Source organism: Quercus robur, chromosome 5 (genome assembly GCF_932294415.1).
Source record: "Quercus robur chromosome 5, dhQueRobu3.1, whole genome shotgun sequence".
Lineage (NCBI taxonomy): Eukaryota > Viridiplantae > Streptophyta > Magnoliopsida > Fagales > Fagaceae > Quercus > Quercus robur.
In genome coordinates, this window is record NC_065538.1 from 3,905,077 (window position 1) to 3,926,719 (window position 21,643).

At 33.5% G+C, this 21,643-nt stretch overlaps 1 protein-coding gene and 1 pseudogene across 2 annotated transcripts; both read right to left on the reverse strand.

Annotated features, from left to right (window-relative positions):
- Positions 1–11,458: 11,458 nt before the first annotated feature.
- LOC126727690 (probable GTP diphosphokinase RSH2, chloroplastic) lies at positions 11,459–12,311 on the reverse strand (annotated as a pseudogene).
- Positions 12,312–13,495: 1,184 nt separating this feature from the next.
- LOC126724879 (geranylgeranyl transferase type-2 subunit beta 1-like) lies at positions 13,496–19,589 on the reverse strand. Of its 2 annotated transcripts, none has more exons than XM_050429309.1 (11): positions 19,412–19,589; positions 18,372–18,437; positions 17,352–17,405; positions 17,101–17,251; positions 16,501–16,617; positions 16,154–16,220; positions 15,902–16,050; positions 14,543–14,676; positions 14,345–14,443; positions 14,144–14,219; positions 13,496–13,725 (listed from the first exon to the last, which is right to left on the reverse strand). In XM_050429309.1, exons 3-11 carry the CDS (start codon positions 17,403–17,405, stop codon positions 13,631–13,633), a joined length of 942 nt encoding a protein of 313 aa, XP_050285266.1. In that variant the 5' UTR covers positions 18,372–18,437; positions 19,412–19,589; the 3' UTR covers positions 13,496–13,630. The 2 variants fall into 2 exon arrangements, with proteins under 2 accessions (XP_050285266.1, XP_050285267.1); XM_050429310.1 differs by having other exon boundaries at positions 18,330–18,437.
- Positions 19,590–21,643: the final 2,054 nt, after the last annotated feature.

The window sequence follows — 21,643 nt, forward strand, 5'->3', positions numbered from 1 at the left end:
AATGGAAATGATTTTACACCCAACACACGGTCAACTGAAAAGCATTTTCGGAAAATTTATTTTCCATGCGCAACCAAACACCCGCATTTACGGAAAAGCATTTCCGGAAGTGATTTGAAACCAAAACAAACACAGCCGTAATGGAACAAGATTGGCTATTACTAAATTGGGTACATGGGTCATAGAAGCAAAGATTGTTACTGATACCAATATTGGAGCACATGTTTTTATTCCAAGAATCACATTGTCTCCAAGTGAGTCAAAGTGGCCATTCCTCTTTAAGAGACGACAATTCCCAATTTCAGTATGTTTTGCAATGACAATTAATAAGAGCCAAGGTCAATCTTTGAAACATGTTGGTGTGTATCTCCCATATCTGGTTTTCAGTCGTGGACAATTATATGTTGCAGTATCTAGAGTTACGAGCAAAAATGGCCTGAAGTTCCTCATCATCAACAATGAAATCAAAGAAGAGTCAAATACAAAAAATATTATCTACAAAGAAGTATTCACAGGCCTTACCTAATCTTTGATACTACAAATAATAGAATTCCTTCTCCAGATTTGTACCCAACTCTCCTATCATTTATTCAGTAATATTTTACTCATTAATGTTAACTTAACTTGGGAAAATTACAGATTATAGTGTCTTATTTTTGGCAGTTTTTAAGCTAAAATTAATTTGGAAGGCCAAGATGGGGTAAGATCAATTTGATATGTTTACACATTCTCTCTATACTTTTCCTTTGTAACGCTTTCATTCCTTTAGGTAAAGATAGAAAAGGAAATGAGTAACAAAATTTTGATAGAGAAACTTGATGGGCTTCTAGAGGTGCAGATTTGGAAGTTGTATAAATGTCTTGACAAGTACATGCATTACTTATTTTAAAAGTGAGATATTTTGTTGATACATTGAGAAATGAAACTAATGGGAAAAAGATTGTAACAATTCTACCAGTTTGCTGTTTTGTTGATTCTAAAGTACTCAGGATTTTCCCCTTTTGTTCCAACATTAATATTTGTCAAATGATGAAACATAGTAAAAAAATTTAAAAAAAAAAAAAATCACACATTTTCCATTGTTGGAACAAAAATACTTTCTGTGTTTTAATGCAAATACTTTATGTATGTCCAACTCTTAATTAATGAAAAAGCTATTATAAAATTGAGATTATATTATCTTTTGGTGTGCTAAAATAATTTTTATATTATCTTTTGGTTTCTACCAAATTATAACGGATTATCTATTAAATCATACGTTCACACAAGCTGGAATATTTCTTCGGGTCTTTCTAAAATGAAATGTTTTGCCAAAATAGTCCTCATGTTATTAGTAGGGTGTTCATATTATCTACCAGTTATTTGAAATGGTCTTTTACTATAATGACGGTTAGTAAATGATGGTTTGTAGGTACTATGGAGTCAGATTAGCAGGTAAGGTGTCTATCTTTCAATACGAAATTTTAGCAAATTACATTCCCATGGTACAAAAGAATATAGAACCTAGACAAGTTGAAAAAATGAGGGAATTTTATAAATAAAAAATTTCCCAAATTCTTTAGAACCACATGATATTCAAATTTTAAGATAATCGATAAATGATATTGTAAAATAATTCAATAAAAACAAAGGTACATTAAAAGCAAAAACGGAGGGAGATTAAAAAAAAAAAATGAGGTTGGTCTAAAAAACTATTTTAGTTTAAGTTTTTGGGTTGGGTCTTACCTTGTGATATTTTAATTGTTAACAAAACTACATAAAGACAGGAATCTCCAAATAGTCTTAGAAAAATGGTCTTCATGATTAATGATGTGGACACTTGTCACCGTTTTTATTACTATTTTACCCACCAGCTGCTCACAAGTTACCTGTTAATTTACATGTTTTTAAGCTTGAATGTTTCTTCAAGTATTTCTAACTCTTAATTATAAATAAAATGAAAAGGCTATGCTAAAATATTTTTTATATTTTCTTTTGGTTGTGTAGGTTGTTCATTTTTTCTACTAGTTGATTATGGATTATCTATTAAATTGCAAGTTCAACAGCTAGATTCTTTTGTAAAATATGTCCAACTCTCAATTAATGAAAAGGCTATTATAAAATTGAGATTATATCATCTTTTGGTGTGCTAAAATAACTTTTATATTATCTTTTGGTTTCTACCAAATTATAACAGATTATCTATTAAATTCCAAGTTCACAAAAGCTGGAATATTTCTTCAAGTCTGTCTAAAATGAAATGTTCTGCTAAAATAGTCCTCATATTATTGGTAGGGTGTTCATATTATCCACCAATTTTCTGAAATGGTCTTTTACCATAATGACGGTTAGTAAATGATGGTTTGTATATGATGATTTGTATGTACTACGAAGTCACATTAGCAGTTAGGGTGTCTATCTTTCAATATGAAATTTTACTGAATTACATTCCCACAGTACAAAAGAATATAGAACCCAGACAAGTTGAAAAAATGGGGGAATTTTATAAATAAAAAATTTCCCAAATTCTTTAGAACCACATGATATTTAGATTTTGAGATAACCATCAGATGAGATTGTAAAATAATTTAGTAAAAACAAAGATAGACTAAAAGCAAAAACGAAGGGAGATTAAAATAAATGAGGTTGGTCTAAAAAACTATTTTAGTTTAAGTTTTTGGGTTGGGACTTACCTTGTGATATTTTAATTTTTAACGGAACTGCATAAAGACAAGAATCTCCAAATAGTCTTAGAAAGTAACGGACACATGTTAATTTACTTGCTACCCTCATCATTTGCTGATCATAAATTTATTTTACTTAGCTATTGCATTGACCCATAACAAATATGACTTTAATTTTGTTTAATAACCCCCAAATGATGAATTCATGAATTAAATAGAAATGAATAATAGGGAATTAAGTATCAAGTATTTTGTTTTGGTTTGATCAATAATTTGAAATAATTGAAAGCATGAATAGTTTTAAATTTTCATAGAACCTACAAAAGGCAAAAAGCAACTGCTTAATTAAGTTGTATTTCCGATCACATGATGCCAGGCATAGTCATGATAGGAAATTAAGAAAACTCTTGTCCATTACTTTTATTAATTAATGATAAAATAACAGTCGTGGACATGTAATCTATTCAATAAATAGCATTATGTTTATGTTGACAAACCTGTGCCATACAGCCATAAGCTTGCTTTTCAGTTGTTTAAAGCAGTGTAGAGAATGTGAGAAGACAGAAGTTCACTTGCAACATATGTATGAATGATAGTCCAATCATTAAATATTGCAAGCAGAAACCAAAAGAGAGCTATCCAAAAACAAAAGTTGCATAAGTTGTATCAATATATAAACCAATTATTAATAAATTTGAAATAGCTGGAAAATCTTTGATGTCCATTTCAGTTATTGAAGAAAAAGTTATTAACTTTGGTGATGATCATGGCAAAATAGATTGATACTCCCCTTTTAAAGAGGGGTAGAGGGAGGCCAAGAGAGCTAATTTAGGTGCCATTATACAATGTAATACCATAAACACATGGTTCCTCAATTAAATTAAATCCTCAATTATATGTGCATTTTATTATATGGTAAATTTATACTGTACTTCAACCAGAACAAATTTTGTATGCTAGATGGCCCGGCACTGAACTAATTTTCTATGTTTACAATTAATCTGCTGCTATCTTATAGAAAGATTTTGTAGTAAGAATAACATTTTAAATATATATTATATGCTATGGATACAAATTTTTATAATCTCAAGATCTTTATGACAAGAGAGAACATTCAAAGCATTTTAATAGAATTTTAATCAATGTTTTCTGCTAGTAGGTGGCTTAAGATTCATAAATCACATACAAATTAAATCAAAAACAAAAACTTTGAACAAATAGTCAGCTCTTGGTATCAAAAGAAAGAAGACTAAACATCACCAAGTCTCTAGTTTTAATTTCCCCTTCAAAATCATATACTTTCTTAGAACACCTTTCCTTTGGAACCCAACCATCTCTTACATCCTTTGGGAGCCCACATTTTCTACATCAACTATAGCTTCAAGCCTTTACAAGTGTGGTTATTCTGCAAATATAGTATTAGCCACCTGCTTAACTGCTTTAGTTGCAATTCCTTTGCCTCAGTACTTAGAGCCCAAAACATAACCAAGTTCACCTCTACACTTATCATTGTCTGAGTTTTTGGTCACTGAAATGGCACCAATGGGCTGACCATTAAGGCAAATTTCCCTGAACCATGGGTGAGGAATAACTTTGGTATTGATAAAGTTGATTGCATCTTCTTCGTTAGCATAAGTTTCCCATGTGTAAAAGCAATGAAGATGAAGTTACCACTAAAAGGTGGAGTTGAACATGTGTTAGTCAGAAAATTTTTATCTTAATTAGCAAACAGAGCTTCAAATACTAATAAATGCTTTGGCAGGGTCAAACATGGTAGATCGTAACACATGGAACATCAAAATAATAAATGTTCAGTTAAGGGAAAACAATTCTTAAGAGACACCATTCCTCTTATCAGCAAGTAACCTTCTTCTTCTTTTTTTTTTTTAACAAAACTAAAGCATTCATCGATCCAAGATGGTGTTTAACACCAAGAAAACTTCAAATTAAAAAACTTCCCAAACTAAAATATAAGAATTGCTACATCCCATAACACAACCAACAAAAAATAAACTCCAATCTGAGTCGCATCACAACACTTAAGAGGCAGCAAGCAGTAACAAAATTTAAGAAAGGAAAAAAAAAACATCAAGCAATCAAGCAAAAAGAATAGAGTAGCAAGTATTTAGAGATACTTGAACTGAAGCATCCAGCTTTTGTCAGTATTTATATATAATGTGAGGAAAGGAGTAAAGAAAGCAGAGAGGCTGCCGTTAGAAGGTAGGGAAGGGGAAGGACACGTGAGAAACAAAAGGGGTGTGAGGATTCTGCCATTAGAAGGTGGGAAGGGGAAGGAACACGTGAGAAACAAAAGGGAAGGAAATCAAGAGGTTGTAACCGTGGGTTTCTTAGGGTTTTTAGTTTAGAAGGCTTAGCTTTGGGCTTTATGTTAGAATTAAATTTAGAAGAAGAGGGCTAGTGGAATTAAATTTAAAAGAAGTGGGTTTTATGGTGGAGATAGGTTGGAAATAATTTTAGTTTTATTAGTATTTTAAAATTGAGAAAAACTCTTTTAAAATTATAGGATAAATTTAGGAAAGAAGATGGGAATGACATGGCTACTAACGTGGCTCAATGTGAGCAAAGCAATATTAAATGCTACGCTTCAACTTTTAGTAATATATAGATAAAATTAACTTTACATGTTGGAGTAAACATCCTTAATAAGCTAGAAACTGATATAAAATGTGAACTCCAATGTGTTTCTACAGATCGTTGTAAAGTGCCAATTTGATTAAGTTCACTTCCAATCTCAAGCTCTTCAAGATCAATCAAACATGCTATTTCATTAGCATTGACAACTTTCAATTGCTCATTACACTTGCATGAAGCATTAACAATTTTGATCACCAAAATCAATTTTAGAAAAAACCCACTAATGGGGAAAATTTGTTTTGATGCTTTTACTAATGCCAATTGTAAGCGATGTGCAAAACAATGAATGTAGTAAGCATATGAGCAATCATTCAAAATCAAAGCTTATAATCCATTCCACATACCTCGCATGTTGCTTGCTCCATCATATCCTTGCCCTTGAATATTTTGTATATCTATGCAATGTTGAGATGACAAAGAATATATCCCCTTCTTTAGAGTCAAAGTCGCAGTGTCAACAACATGAGTAAGCCCAAAAAAAGTTCTTTCACAAAGCCTTTGGTATCAACATATCTAAAAACTACAGCCATTTGCTCTTTCATGGACTCATCACGAGCTTCATCAACCATTAGTTTTCAACACAATAAAATAATATAAACAACACAAATAAAATAATAAAAAACAAACACCACAGCCACCTCCATCAACGGTTATAGCTACCACTCTACTATGGCAACCACAACACAACGCAGAGAGAAAAAACAAAAAACAAAACCACAACCATAACCCATTAAAACCAGCCACTGCAACCACCTTCACAACCACAACCACAACCCATTGCCACTGCCACAACCACAAACCACGAAACCTATAGCCAAAATCCATAAAACCCACTGCCAAAGCCAAAATCATCCAGCACCACCACAACCACCAAACCCATATGAATACACACAAAAAAAACCCAATCACAGCAAAGAGAGAAGAGAGATGGGCGGTAGCAGCTTGGGCCTTGGGTCGGCGGCAGCTTGGGACTTGGATCGACGAAGAGCTGGGCAGAGAGGGATGAGAGAGAGAGGAGATCTTATCTGATCTGAAGAGAGAGAGAGAGAGAGAGAGAGAGAGAGAGAGAGAGAGAGAGAGAGAGAGTAAAAAAGTAGAGAAAAGAATAGAAAAATATTAAAAGCATTTGGCTACTTGCTACAGTAATCAGGTACTAGTACCTGTTTATTGTAGCATGTAGGCAAATTTTTTTACCTATGACACCAACAATGTAGCACAACATTTTGTAGTTTGAGGAGGCAAAAATAACATTATAGAAATATGCCTCCACCAATAATGATGCTCTAATAACTAGTATTTTTTAACACATAAAAACCTAATTAAAAAAATTGACATTTTACAAACCAACCTTGGACATTGGTGTGAGCATCAATTTACTCCTTTTAGAATAGTATTAAAAAATTCTTTTATGATAAGTAAAATTGTATTAAACAATTAACCCAATGAACTTTAGGCTTGTGACAAATAAACATATTTTTCAGTATTTTTTGTTAAAAAATAACGAATATAATCACACATGGTTTTATGGCATTATTAATAATTTTAAAATACTACCATTACTACGTGCACATCACATTATTAGATTTGTTAGGCATTAATGAAAAAAATACTAATAAAATATTCGATTTGCTGCAACCTAAAGTTTAGCCAAGTTAATTGTTTAGATCAAAAGTTCAAAGAACAAATTAACCCTCATGTCAAAAGTTCAAGTGTGGAAAAAAAAAAGACAAAGTTTTAGTTTTAAACTTAGTTATAGCTAAAGATTATAGCTCTATTCAATATTTTTTATTAGACGTGAATTTCAAAAAATTTACTACTAGATTACATTTTCTTTTTTATTTTTTCCATATTTACAACAAAATTTCCAAAAGATCAAAGGTCAGTACGACGATAACATTCAATTGGCATAAATTTTCAACGAATCGCAAATGAGATTATTACGACAAAGACAATAACATTCAGTTGGCATTCTTTTTTTTCAATTCGGTTAGGTTTCTCCATATTCTTCAATCAAATGTTTAAAATTTTAAATTTTTGTAATTTAAAATTATACATAAAAAATAAGTTTGTAAACTGAATAATAAATAACATTTAATTGGCACAAAATTTGAGATACATGAACATGCAATCCGATAATTAAAATTTCAAAATATATAGATTATTATTTTATTTTATTTTTTTAAGGGAAGCTACAATCATATTTGTAGCAAAACTTTTGTTACCATAAAATTTCCTAAAAGAAAATTAAAGACTTTTTAATCTTTTTTTTTTCACTTCTATTAAAAAAAAAAAAAATTGTTAGGTAATACATTAGTCCATATATTTATTAAGCTAAATTTCACAAACCTACCATGAGGTTTAGGCTATTACCAATAAAGTCCATAACATTTAAAAATCAACCATTTCAGTCCATAAACCAAACCGCGTTACAAATCGTTAAATAATTTTTAGTTCCTCTCGATCAGACCCCTCTTTTCTCTCTCTCTCTCTCTCTCTCTCTCTCTCTCTCTCTCTACGGCTTTGCGGTGGCCCCTAGGTAGTGGGTTTGCTTATTTCACTTCTCTCTTTGTCTTTGCAACAGTGTTGGGACCTAGGTTAATTGATTTCTCTTCTCTCTCTTCATCTTTACGATGGCGTCGTGGTGGTGGGTTTCGCAATGGTTTGTGGATTTTGGTTAGGATCGGTGGTAAAGGATTTGGGTTTTGTTGTAGGTCGGCTTTGGAGGTTTGTGGGTTTTAGTTTTGTGGGTTTTGGTTTAGATCGTTGGTTCTGGGTTCATTGTGGGGTGGTTGGTGGCGGATGGTCACACATTAATGGGTTTATGGGTTTTGATGATGCTAATGAGGTTGTTTTGTTGATGGGTTTGCGGCTTTTGTTGATGGTCGATGGTTTTGGGTTTGTGGGTTTTGCATATGCCGATGCCATTGTTTTGCTGATGGTAGGTTGACAGTGGTGGGTGGATTCCATTCAAGCTTTTTTTTTCCTATTTGTTTATTGAGAAAGGTTGTAGGTTGTGTTCAATTTTTTTTCCTTCTAATTTGATTTAGAATTTCAAAGAAAGGGAAGACAAAAAGGTTGTAGGTTGTGTGAGAAAGGTTGTGTTCTTCAACTTTTTTTTTCCTTCTAATCTGATTCAGAATTTCAAAGAAAGGGAAAAGAGAGACTCGGGGTAAGGGATGAGAGAGAGTGAAATATGTAACAGCGTTACAAGGCATATGGGGTTAGGGATTGAGATGATCAGTTTTTAAATGTTCTGGACTTGATTGGTTATATTCCAAACCTCAGGGTAGATACCCTATTTATAATATGATAATTTAAATATAATAAATAATAAATAAATAAAAACAAGTGATAGGACACATGACAACCGGTCGGAACCAGGCCTCCAAAGTCAAAACGCCGAACAACATGATGCTGTCGTGGCAGTAGAAAATCTTGAGTTCAAATCTACTATTAGACCGCATGGACACTAAGGGTCCGTTTGGATTGAACTTATTGTTGCTGAAACTGAAAACTGAAAACACTGTAGCAAAATAATTTTTAAATGTGTGAATGTGAGGTTACTGTTCACGCGCAGGGGGAAAAAAAAAGTGGAAAACGTGAAACGCAGACTCAGTTCCCAAACACATACTAAAAATCGTGATATCAAATACCGTTTTTATTTAAAAAAAAAAAAAAAAAAAAAAAAAAAAAAAAAAAAAAAAAAAAAAAAAAAAAAAAAAAACCGTGAACTAAAAGAAGGATTCCCCAAAAGTAAGTAAACTCCTCGAATTGTACCCCATAGTTCATCATACATGTTTTCATGTGCAAACAATACAAACAATTTCAAGGAATTTTTTTTTAAAATAACAATAAATATTAAACAATTTAGTTAATTGTCATATTTCAAAACAATTTTGAAAAATAACATCTCGAGTATCTAAAACTCGAGTTCCAGATGGAACTCGAGTTTTTAAGTCTCGAAATGGAGAAAAAAAATTGCGCTGAAAATCGAGTTTTAGAGACTCGATTTTTATAAATTGCAAAAAACGCCGCTATAGGTCTATAAAACGTCACTATAGGGCTTAAAAACGCCACTATAAAACTCCTTAAACCTGTACTTATAAAAAAAATTTTGCAGGAAAACGTCGCTATAGGGTTTTAAAACGTCACTGTAAGTCTTAAAAACGCCACTATAGGTTAAATTTTTTTGCATGAAACTCGAGTTTTAAAGAGTCGAGATCTAAAGCGAGTAGTTAAGACTCAAATTCTAATATGGATCTCGAGTTTCAAAAACTCGAGATGTTAGTTTTCTAAATTGTTTGAAAACGTGCCTAACTAACTAATTTGAATGGTTGAAGAAATCTAATATGCACAATACCTCCAATTTCAAGCATTGAACCAACAGTACTACTTTCTCCTTTCAAAAAAAAAAAAAAAAAAAACAGTACTACTTTCTACTTATAGTATCAAATAAAACATTTAGCTATAAAAATTTCAAACTCTCACCCCTTCAACCAAATCAGCAACCCCAGCACCAAAAGTCCCAAAAACAGTCATAATTCGTAAAAGAATCATCCAGAGTGTCATGCAAAAGCCCTGCAGCAACCACAGTCGATTTAGCCCCAATCAAAGCCAGCATCACTGCAGTCTCCACACAATGCTGCAAATAAGGATCTCCACTAGCCAGTGGCAGCGCCACATTAAGGGCAGGGTGGTCCCAAGACCAACCTGACCTTAAAAAAAAATATATATATATATATATATATATAATAATAATAATAATAATAATAAATTTTATTTGAATACCCTTTAAAAAAAAATTGGGAATACCCTCAATTTTTTTATGCCAATAAAATTAAAATTTACCCCATCATTTATTCTACTTTCAAGCAAAAAGAAAAAGTCCAAAAAAAAAATTTTAAAACTAAAATCAAAAAAAAAAATTAACATAGCAAGCCCACCCTAGGGAAAAAAAAGCCCAACATCAATCCTAAACAAAACTGACCCAAACGGATTCTCAAAAAAATTTTAGTTAAATTTTTATTAACTAAATGCGGCCCAACCCAAACAGATTCTCAACCCAAAAAAAAAAAAAAAAAAAAAAAAAAAAAAAAAAAAACCCACCAACCAACCAACCAAAATTCAAATTACCAATATGCATCTGTCAATTGATCAAAATCATCAAATGATAAGATAAATTAGCAAAACTGAAATCAGAACTAAACCCCTAACCTAAACAAAAAAAACCTCATTAACGACCAAGCTTGGTCCAAACACATCGGTGCAACGACGCCTTTGCTTGGACCGCCTCAAACTCGAGCAACAGAGCACATCGAGCCTTAAACTCAAGTAATAGCGACGGCGAGATTGAAGATCAGATCAGAGATTGCTTGGCTTGTCTTGTTGCCTTGACCCTCGTCCCTCGAGTCCTCGCCTCGATGTGCTGCCACAACACCGCCCTCTTAGGCCTTAAAGTATTTCAGTTCTTTACTTCTCTCTCTTTTTCTTTATCAATCTTTCTCATCTAAATCTTACATCTTTGGCTTTGCTAATCGTTGTACTCTGATCTGAGAGTGACTGAGTGAGAGCAGAGCTCTCTCTTTCTTTCTCTTTGAATTGAAATGAAATTCTCTTTATCTCTGTTTCTCTATGTCTAAATGTCTAATTGCCTTTACTTTATAACTTTATTTGACATTTTGACTTTATTTGTTTGTGAGTTTGTTGTTTTGTGTATTGTGAATTTTGCGTGTTGTGAATGTTTTATATGTTTAATATTTTGTGAAATGTTGATTGGCTCTTGTGACTCTTGTCTGTTGAGCGGGTAGTGGCTGGGGGCCATGGGGCCGTGGGGTGGGATATTTGAATTGGGAAAGTGGACAGGTAGAGGCAGTAAAGGCTGAAGGCATGCAGAGGCAGTATAAAAGACAAAAAATTAAATTATGTTAGGCACTAGGCAGTGGGTTGAGCCATGGATAATACACATGGGGTGTGTGCTAATGCACAGTAGGGTGTGTGCTAGACTGCTAGTTGTCAGTAAAGAAAAATAATGAAACAACTAAACAACAATAATTAATAATTTAATTAACCAATATATTATAAAAAACAAACAAATTAAATTATATTAAGCAGTGGGTTAAACCGTGAATAATGCACAGTGGGTTGTGTAATTTATACTCCTTAAAGAACATCCTGAGAAAAATTCTTAGAGCCACCACTGCCACTAGCACCCATCTACAACAGAAAACAGTAAAAAGACTCTCAAACCCAAATCACTAAAACTTCACACAAGCACAATAAAACCAATAAAAAGCTCAAATCTTTACCTGCCCTCTATGAGCTTTCTCAGCCTCATGAAAAGCCTTCACCACAAAATCCTCACAGAAGATCTTGTGTCTCAACTGTGCACCCAACAATAACTCCCTTCACTTAAGGCCCAGCATTCCCTTGCTCCACCTCTATGTTAAAAGTCAGCTCCTCCACATTTAACTCATCCCCACAAACCTCCAATCCTGATGTAGAAGAACCATAATCTAAACAAGAACCATAAGCGTTCCTCACAAACCCATTAAACAAACCACTTTGGAAACTCAATGTGGGACTACTAGTATTATTAGCACAAGCACTACTACCTCTAGCTGAACCAACCACCACACAACTACTACCACTACTACAACAAGAAACTGGTCCTTGAAAAACTGAGACAGGGCTCAAATCCTTTTTCAAAAAGGACCCAGAAAACTTGCTTGGAGAAGAATAACCATAAGAGCTACTCAAGCTCAGCTCCTTCAATTCCTCACTCTTCAACTCATCACTACAAAAGCTTTTAGAGGATCTTACTGAAGAGGATGAGGAGAAGAGGCAAGAGAGGCCTCCAATCACAGGCTTCTAACATGTGGACGGTGGAGATGAGCTCAGCTCGAAATCGTACGACGAGTGTAGTGAGGAGCACACGCTGCTTGGTAGGCTTGTGTGTGTGTGTGTGTTGGGTCTCAGATCACACACACAAAAGCTTCAATAAGCTAATCAAAACCGAGTTTTGACGAAAACCCAACTGATTTTTGCATTCAAAGACATGAAAAATACAAATAAATCACTGATTTTTTTACTTTTTCTTCCAAAATAACCCAAATCCAGAGACCCTTTAAATAAAAGTTGGTTCTTTTCAATTTTCTCCAGAAACCCAATTGCATTCAAACCCAAGTAAATCAGTGATTTTTAACACAAAAACCAAACAAATGTTCCGAAATCAGAGACCCTTATAAAAAAAAAAGTTTGTTCTTATTTTTTTTGGTTAGATACAGTTTTTTTTACCCCCAAGAAACCCAGTTGATTTCTTTCATTCAACCAAATAAATCAGTGATTTTTTTACACACACACACACCCCCAAAAAAAAAAAAAAAAAAAAAAAAAAAAAAAAAAAAAAAAAAAAAACCAATAAATGTCCTGAAACCCAGTAAAGAAAAAACAACAAATTTGGCAGAGACAAAGACTATGGAATTGAGTTAGTTTGAGAAGTAAAAGGTTTTGATTTTGTTAGAAAGAGAGTAACTGAGCTACAATATGCACAAATTTATATAAAATTTTGAACATTTGGGGGTTACAAAGTACAAACAAGACAAAAAAAATTTCTAAAATTGAGAAGGAATTTACAAACCTTAACCCAAGAATTTTCAAAGGAAGAGAGTAAAAAAAAAAAAAAAAAAAAAAGGTTATGGGATTGTATTTGTTCTGAGAGAGAGAGATTTTGGTTTTATTACTTTCCTCTCCTGTTTCTGTGTTCTTAAGATGGTTATTGCTTGGAGGCCAGAGAAAGAATATGTGAGATTACTATAACGGCCTTGGGAGTGAGATCGTTGGTTCAAAAACTATCATGGGATTTTTGTGTAACTTGTCAACAAAAAAAATAATTAAAAAATAAAAGTACAGACATAAATAAATTTTTTAAATGGGGCTAAATGCAAACGCAAGCCGTAGGGTTTGGGTCAGTTGCGCTTTGGCGAAAAAAAAAAAAAAAACATGGACGTGAATTCATCAAGACCTTAAAGGTTCAGCTATTTAATTCTATTTATAACTACATTAATCAACGCATAACCCATTTCCATTCAAGAAACAAGAGCTAGAAAGAACCAGCAAAAGCACCTATCAAAAAACAGAACCAGCAAAAGCATAGTTTCAGACCCATCTAGATGCGGACATGTTGAAAACAGTCGATGCAGAAGATCGATTTACTATGTAGCAATACAGCATCAATGTTCTTTCTATTATTAGAGAAACAAAAAGGTATCAAATTGATGCAAGTGATGTAGAATCGAAAGCTAAAAAAGAATCAGTTATCTGCCAAAGACAATTCTATTTACAACATCAACAGGCAGAGCATAAGCTGGATCTATGGCTTTCAATCCTGGATATTCAAGAAGTGAAAGTCCTGCAATAACAAAGATGAATGACTTTAGATTTGATATATTAACGTCTTGAAAGATTAAAGCTTTGATTGTTGAAGCCAGCAAAATCTGATGAAAAAGCAGCATCATATGTAAGGAAAGATGGCTTCAAATACTAAAATTTACTTGAACTCCTTTGAAGTCTCTTCCCCTCAATCCTTACCCAAAACCTCCCATTAGAAATAAATCTATAAAATCATATTTCCTATCATTTTTAGCCTTAGTGATCAACCATTTTTAGGCAGGTTCTATTCGTCCTAAGAATATTGCAAGGGAACAAGAAAAGGTGATTGAACTCATAAGTGCAACAAGAGTATTGACAACAACTTATCACATGCAACATGCATATATCAAAAAGGAAAAATGAACAAATTAGAAAGCAGTAATGCTGCATTTAGTTACCAGCTACGCCGAAGTATGTATGGTAGACATCCACAGCATCATCTGGTCTATCAGAAATTCCTCCATTTTCCGTATCCTAAGATTTTTGTCAAACCACATCACCTCAGAGAAATTTAAAATGATTCAAACTAACAATGCAGAAATAAAATAAAGGACCAACACCCCTGATATCCCAACAGGTACAAAGTAGCCCATTCAGACCTGGCAGTCTAAGATATACTTAACAAGCTTTTCCTTATTTATCCAATGAACCCTGTCTATCATGATCAAGCTAGAAAGAACCCACCAAGAGTAGCAGACCTGAAGCGATGCAACAAAATCAGTGAGAAAGACTACAAAAATGTTTCTTTATGGAAAACTAAGCTTCAGTTAAATTATTTTAGAATAAAATACACCCACATCAGGGAGTTTCTCAGGACGGCCATTAAGACCTCCAGATTTAACTTGCCGCTCGCACAACCACCACCCAAGAAGGTCCTTGTCAATATGATGCAATGACCCCGTTAGAGAAAGTGCAGCCACACAACAGAAAACTGCAGTCACAATGGACACAGAAAAATTTCACAGGATTTCAAGCTAAATCTCACAGGCAGGCAAATACGAAGTAATAATTGTTTCAAAGGATTTTAAGAGACATTAGATATTTGGTGAATAAAGCTTTTGGGTTTAAAATGCAGAAAATAAAAAGGCATAATTGTTTAGCTTTTACACATACATTGATTCAGTTTGGTGAAATGACATGGCTTTCAAGCAGTTTGAGTGGCTCACAAATATCTAACTCTAATGAAAAGTGAGGCACCTGGTAAATTAAAGGTTAACTCTAAGCAGCTTGAAGTTATACCGGAAGCTCAGTTGAAATTCATCCGGGAATGCAGTGACAAAGTTGAGAAATCACATATAAGCGTTTTAATCAGCTTTAATTTTCTTTTAATTACAACACAGACTACTCAATTATGATATGTATATATGCAAGTTGATAAACAAACCAAGCTACTCAAACTTCACACAAGATCAGCTTGGAATAGAGCACTTGAATCACTTATGAAATGACTTCTACCTTGAAAAGCCTACCTTAACTTAAATGCTAGAAACGAAAGCTAGTCAAGCTCAAATAGGGCCAGCTAAAGAAGGATATTGCTCACCAATACCCATGAGTGAGCTTAAGCAGTGTGATACTCAGTACGTTTACAGCTTAACACAACAAGAAATTGTTTTACAATGAAATGCAAGCAATGGACTTCTTAGTAAATTATGCCAACCCAACATACATAATACACTTCATATACCATTCTGCAATACTTTTTGATAAGTAAAGGGAAATTAAATAGATCATTCTGCAATACTTATAAATTTATAAGGAAGAATCTCGGCCTTATCAACCTCCACTTCAAATATATTAGGAGAAATGCATGAGTTATTTTAAATTATTGTTGAACAAACAAATGGGAAATATTTTCCATTAGACGTGGAGGTTTGGGTTACCAAGATGCAAAATTTACAATTGATTGACAGTAATTGAATCTAAGAAATGAGCAAGAATCTTCTAAGCAAAACCTAAATGTTTTTAATAGATGCAGCAAATTTTTCACCCTGATAATAATAACCAAAAAAAAAAAAGATAAAATATTTGAAAGGATTGTCCACCTAGATAAAAACGAAACAAAGAGGATGATGGAAGTAAAATGCACAATTGATTTATCAAATCTAATCAGCAAGTAAAACTTCATGTAATGATTCTGAGTTAAATAATTAACATACTTTGCCCTGCATGGGACTCTCCACCAGGTGTGCATCCAAATCCACCATCCAAATTTTTGCAACTTACGACGTAGCTCACAGCCTTCTCCACATTGATTTTATTCAAGCGACGTAATATTGAGAGACAACATATAGCAATATAAGAGAACCTATAAAAATAGAATAGGTTTGGTAAAATATATACTAGTTGCAAAGATGCTAACTCCCAAAACCATGAGATGTTAAATAACAAATCAGAAGGGGAAAGAATACCGTGTATCAACTTCACCCCATATGTCTCCTGAAAAGGATCCATCTTCATTTTGCAGCCCAGCAACATCTGACTTAAATATTAAGAGCCACAAGAATTGCTAGATATACACTGCTTTATATTTGGTTTAAATATTAAAGTTTGTTGATGCCTAAATCACCTGTAAAGAGCTATCTACATCTCTGTACCAAACTGAGTAGTTTAAAAGTACTGATTCCACCCAATATGTAATATGAATATGATACGCAAGTTGAATCTACCAGTTAACTATCTACTGGAGTATTTCAAACAACAAAGAATAGCATATAATACAATTTCAAAGACCACCAATAAGTATGCCAAAGGATACAATTAGTCACCTTATCAATGTCAAGAACATTTAGCTTATCAAAAAGGGCCAAAACTTGTACGGCACTTAGAGTATACAGTATGTGAGGATCATGTCCAATGTTACCACCAAACCCCCCTGCACAACTAATTAAATCATCATGTGTTCATTTTTTTTTTTTTGATAAGAAATCATCATCATGTGTTCATTACTATAATCGTCTACATTTTCCTCTCTTTCTCTCTCAAAATTTAGAAAGCTTAAAATGTTAAACCATTAATTGATTGGACTTATTGAATAGTTATAAGCCTAACCATCTAAAAATTCAAATATCGGAAGAATCATAAGCAAATTACTATAATCATCTTCATTTTCTCCTCTATCTCTCTCTCTCTCTTATTTTATTTTATTTTTCTTTGACTTTAGAAAGCTAGTATTGTTAACCATTAATTTATTGGGCTTATTGAATGGTTACAAACATCTCAAAAATCATATATAGGAAAAATCACAATCCTAGGGAGAACCATCAGACAACAAATTCTAACTCATTGATGTATTATAACAGAATGTAACTAGACAACGTAGTTGATTCAATGAAGAAACTGAAGAATCTCTAGAAACCTGACTCATGCTGGCACTTCATGACCCATGAAACAACCTCATCCACATCTACAGTGTCGAGCTTTTCCAAAAGATCCAGAGTGGTCAATCCCCAGTATGCCCCACTCATTCTCAAATGTTCCATCACAACAGAGATAAAATCATCCTTCCTCTGAGTTGTTAAATTTAAACATAAATGATAAAAGAATCATTTCAGCAACCCAAGATACAGGTAGATCATGAGAATAAAAAAGTATATGTATGAAACACACCTTTTCAACTGTTAAAATGTATTGGATGTGTTTCTCAGCGGCAAGCCCCCCCATCTGGCAGTTAAGCACATCATCAATTCCAAGATTTTAAAACTTGAGCCACTAAAAATATAGAAACTCAACATTTAAAAAAAATTATATACAGTTGATTTCTTTATCTGATCTAAAAGAAAATCATTGAATCAAGTTCTTCACTCATAGTCGGTTAATTAACTCAATTTCACATCTCATTGTTACAGACAAGATTCTAAATTTTATATTTATATATATATATATATATATATATAACAGATTTTAACTACCCACCAAGTGAAAGGAAATTTACAACTGACTGGAACTAAAAAATAAGACCAAAACCATTTTTTTTATTTTATATTAAAGTTACACACACCTAGTGGGTGGTATTGAATCCACGACCTCACCTTCCACCATGCTCTATCAAGGGGAGGGGGAGCCACTTGAGCTCAACCAAATGTAATGTTACTAACTCTCATCGCCAACACCCAAAGCACCCACAGCAATTTAACAAGTTTTGCTTTGTACATGTCGCAGTTCCCGAAATCCCCAGTCATGCTACAGTTTGCCTAGACAATCCAGGACAGGAGACACAACCTCCCTTCTTAACACAACTGGCATCTAAATCCTATTACATGATACTTCTAAGTTCTAAGGTCATTCATGATATTTAGGGCAAAGAACTTAACCATGATACAACTCTAATTTCCACCATTTTATATCATTCTTTAGTATGACTAAATGTTAGCATTGCCCAAACAAATCATTGGAATATGAATTACAATCCATCAATGGAACACAATAAATAAATAAAAAGGGTTCTTTTTTCCATTACTCATACATACATATTCTACAATCCAATTGCAGGATACCCCATATATATATATATAGCTTTCACTTTAAAAGGTTGAATAAAAACTGCATAATTGAGAATGACAAAAATTGCTCAACTAATAGACCCACTTGGAAATGATAATTGAAAATGTGGACTAACACAAACTTCACCTTCAGCAGGCTCCAATGTCACGGTTCTTCCTGGATACTCAAGTGTCCCTCTGTGGTCAGTACAACCTATATAACAATAACCCACAAACCAAATATCAACAAAATGGAAGAATTTACATATACATGAGAGAGAGAGAGAGAGAGATAAACTAACCCAAAAAACTCTACTTTTTCTAATTTAGCTATCCATGTTTGTTATGCACACACATCAGACTCAATACTTTATTTCTTACTTTGTTTAAATATTTATTTTTTCTCTCTCCTCTCAGCATATACAACCACCACCATACCACAGCCAGCCACCACTGCGTGCACGACACCACCACCACTGCACAAAACCCAACAACCACTTCCACAAAAACCCAAAAACGTCACACAATCAACCTATCTCAACCAGTCAACCACCATTGCCTTGCATGCACCTACTGACATAAATTAAATTGAGTTGCAAAATTTAACATCTCATCCACATTTTGGAACAAAAACATCTTACCAAATCCAATGCCCAGGATCATAACTTGCAACAAATGAGACCCAAGGCCTTATTTTTGGCAGTGCTGCACCCCGCAAACCAACAACAGCAAGTACCCATAAGCATATTTACTTTTAAAACAAAAACACATTTCCCTGATCAGACCATGATCCAAGACTACACTCACACTAACATGCCTTCCTCAAGGCCCAAGTGCTTGTAGGCAACATTCAGAGCTGGTACACATAATAGCAAAATTTATTCACAGTTTGATACTCCATAACTGGTAGTAGATCCACATGCTTAGGAATAGTCAATAGGTTGAAAAGAACCATTGTTGGTTGACTAGAACAGACCCATCATGCAATATAATTTGAACCAAAAAAAAAAAATCTACTAGTTATGACAATCAAACAGATGTGAAATTGGGTCAAGAAAAATGATGATTTTGAGCAACAACATCAGCTACTGAAACAGATATTCTAATTGGGCTAATTTTCCTTCGTTTTCCTAGCAACCAAACATAGATTATTAAAAAAAAAAAATATTGAGAGAGGGAGAGAGTTACCTATTGTGGGTGCGGGTTGGTGGGTGGAGGACGAGATGGAGGTCGGTGGCTCACGGATCAGAAGCGATGAGTCGTTGCACCACGGCACTGTGAGAGAGAGAGAGAGAGAGAGAGAAAGAGAGAGAGTGAGAGAGCAAGATAGAGAATGAGAGAGCAAGAGAGACTCCGACGAGAGAGAAAATGAGAAAAAAAGAGTGATTCCCAGCGTTTTATTTTATTTTTTACTGGACGCGGTTTGGAAAACGCCGCTACAGGCCTGTAACACCATTATAGGTCATCAATTTATTTATTTTTTTTTTGGGTTGGGCTTTTTTTTTTTTTTTTTTTTATCTGAAACGTCACTACTTACTCGAAAACACTTCTATAAATCCTTTAACGGCCTATTTTGAATTTTCTTTTAAAAAACCTATAGTGGCGTTTATAAACGCCACCACAGGTCCTCCTCTTCTGGTTATATCTGAACCTGGCTTGGTGTAATTTCACATTCAAAGAAATGAGAATCCTATCCCCTCCCTGTGCTTCTGCAGTGGCGAAAAAAGCACTTTTTACCTCACAAATGGCGTTGCAGAAATGGATACACTGTAAGGCCCCAAGTTAGAGCCACGGAAACCCTTCCCTTTAACCCTTTATTGCGAAAAGTTCCATCTCAATCTCATGTCCTTGAATGAACTTCTGCTGGATGATCACTATATATATAGTATATACTGACAACGGCTTTTTTTATGCTAGGTTGATGAAATGAAATGCTCCAATAACTGAGAAGAATAAAAAGTTTGAGCAACGGGTATGACCTTTTTATTTTATTTTATATATTTATCATCTCTAACATTCTAAAATACTCGTACAACTTTTTTTTTTGAATATAATACTCGTACAACTACAAGCATTGCTTCCCAATCTAGTAATCTACGCAATCCAAGTACACATTTAGGGAAGACAAGTGTATATAAAATTTACGTTGTAGACTAATCAAAGGTGTATAATTTTGTACACTTTTCTGCAAATATGTATCATATTGTATACTTTTTGTAAATATATATGCAAGTTTGTTACTTTTAGTGTCCGATGTAAGATTTACATTAATTTGATAATAACCAATAATTATCCTATATTATTTTCTTCCTTCTTTTTTTTGAAGCAATAACATTGAAATTTTGAAATAGCTAGAATTTCTTGATACGTTCTACCCTCCATTTGGTTCTTTGTGTTTTTACAAGAAGATGATTCCATTATATGGAAAAGTTCAAGGATTACAGCATATACCATTAATTCTAGATGAACGCTGCAACCAAGTTTCCTTTTTCTTCTACCGACATGGACACTTTCTTACCTTCGGTGTTGTAACATGACCTAAAAGACCGAGAATCTTCAGCCCATTGTGCACTAACAGAAATGGAGCCAATCGGATAAAAAGAGAAAAGTGTAAGGATAATGGGCCCATTAAAAGCAATCAGGAGTACTGTTAGTCTACAACAAACAAGAAGCTATGAGAGATTTGATTATACACAAGCATGTGGCTGACTTTGTTCATTTTTCTCTTCAAGATTGTATTAAAATGTTTTCTTTCCACATTGTCGAAATTTGGTATTGGAATATGACACTAGTGGAAGCACATTTCCATCCAGAAGGGAAAAAATAAATGCAGACCAATTAAACTTTATTTGGCTAATTTCATTCCTACATCCACCAATTACGTCAACCAAAATTCACTATCAACGATATGGATTATTCCTCTATATCCACTAATAACGTTAACCAAAATTTACTATCAATGATATGGATTATAACCACACGATTAATTCTCATAAATCATAATTAAGAACTTTCACAATCAGAACTCTTAAAACTCTCACGAAAACAAACTCAAATCCCATTACATTCAACATAAACTCTCAATACAAACTAACAAATTCATAAATGAGATGCTTACTACCCGAATACATCAAATGGTGCTCTCACTCTGTTAGGTTAAAATAGATTAACCCTTGTTAATCAATGCAATTACCCAAGTTGATTAATTAGATCAAATTACATGCAAATCGTAGAGACACTAACAAATCACTAAATAAACTAAATACAGCGAAAAATAAATTAACACGGTGATTTATTGATAAATGGGAAAAACCTCTCGTAAGGCAAAAATCCCACTGGGTGAATTTAAAATTACCATTCTCAAGAATCTACTAATCAATAATCAAGCGATTACAAGTATAAAAAATCTTACCACTACTA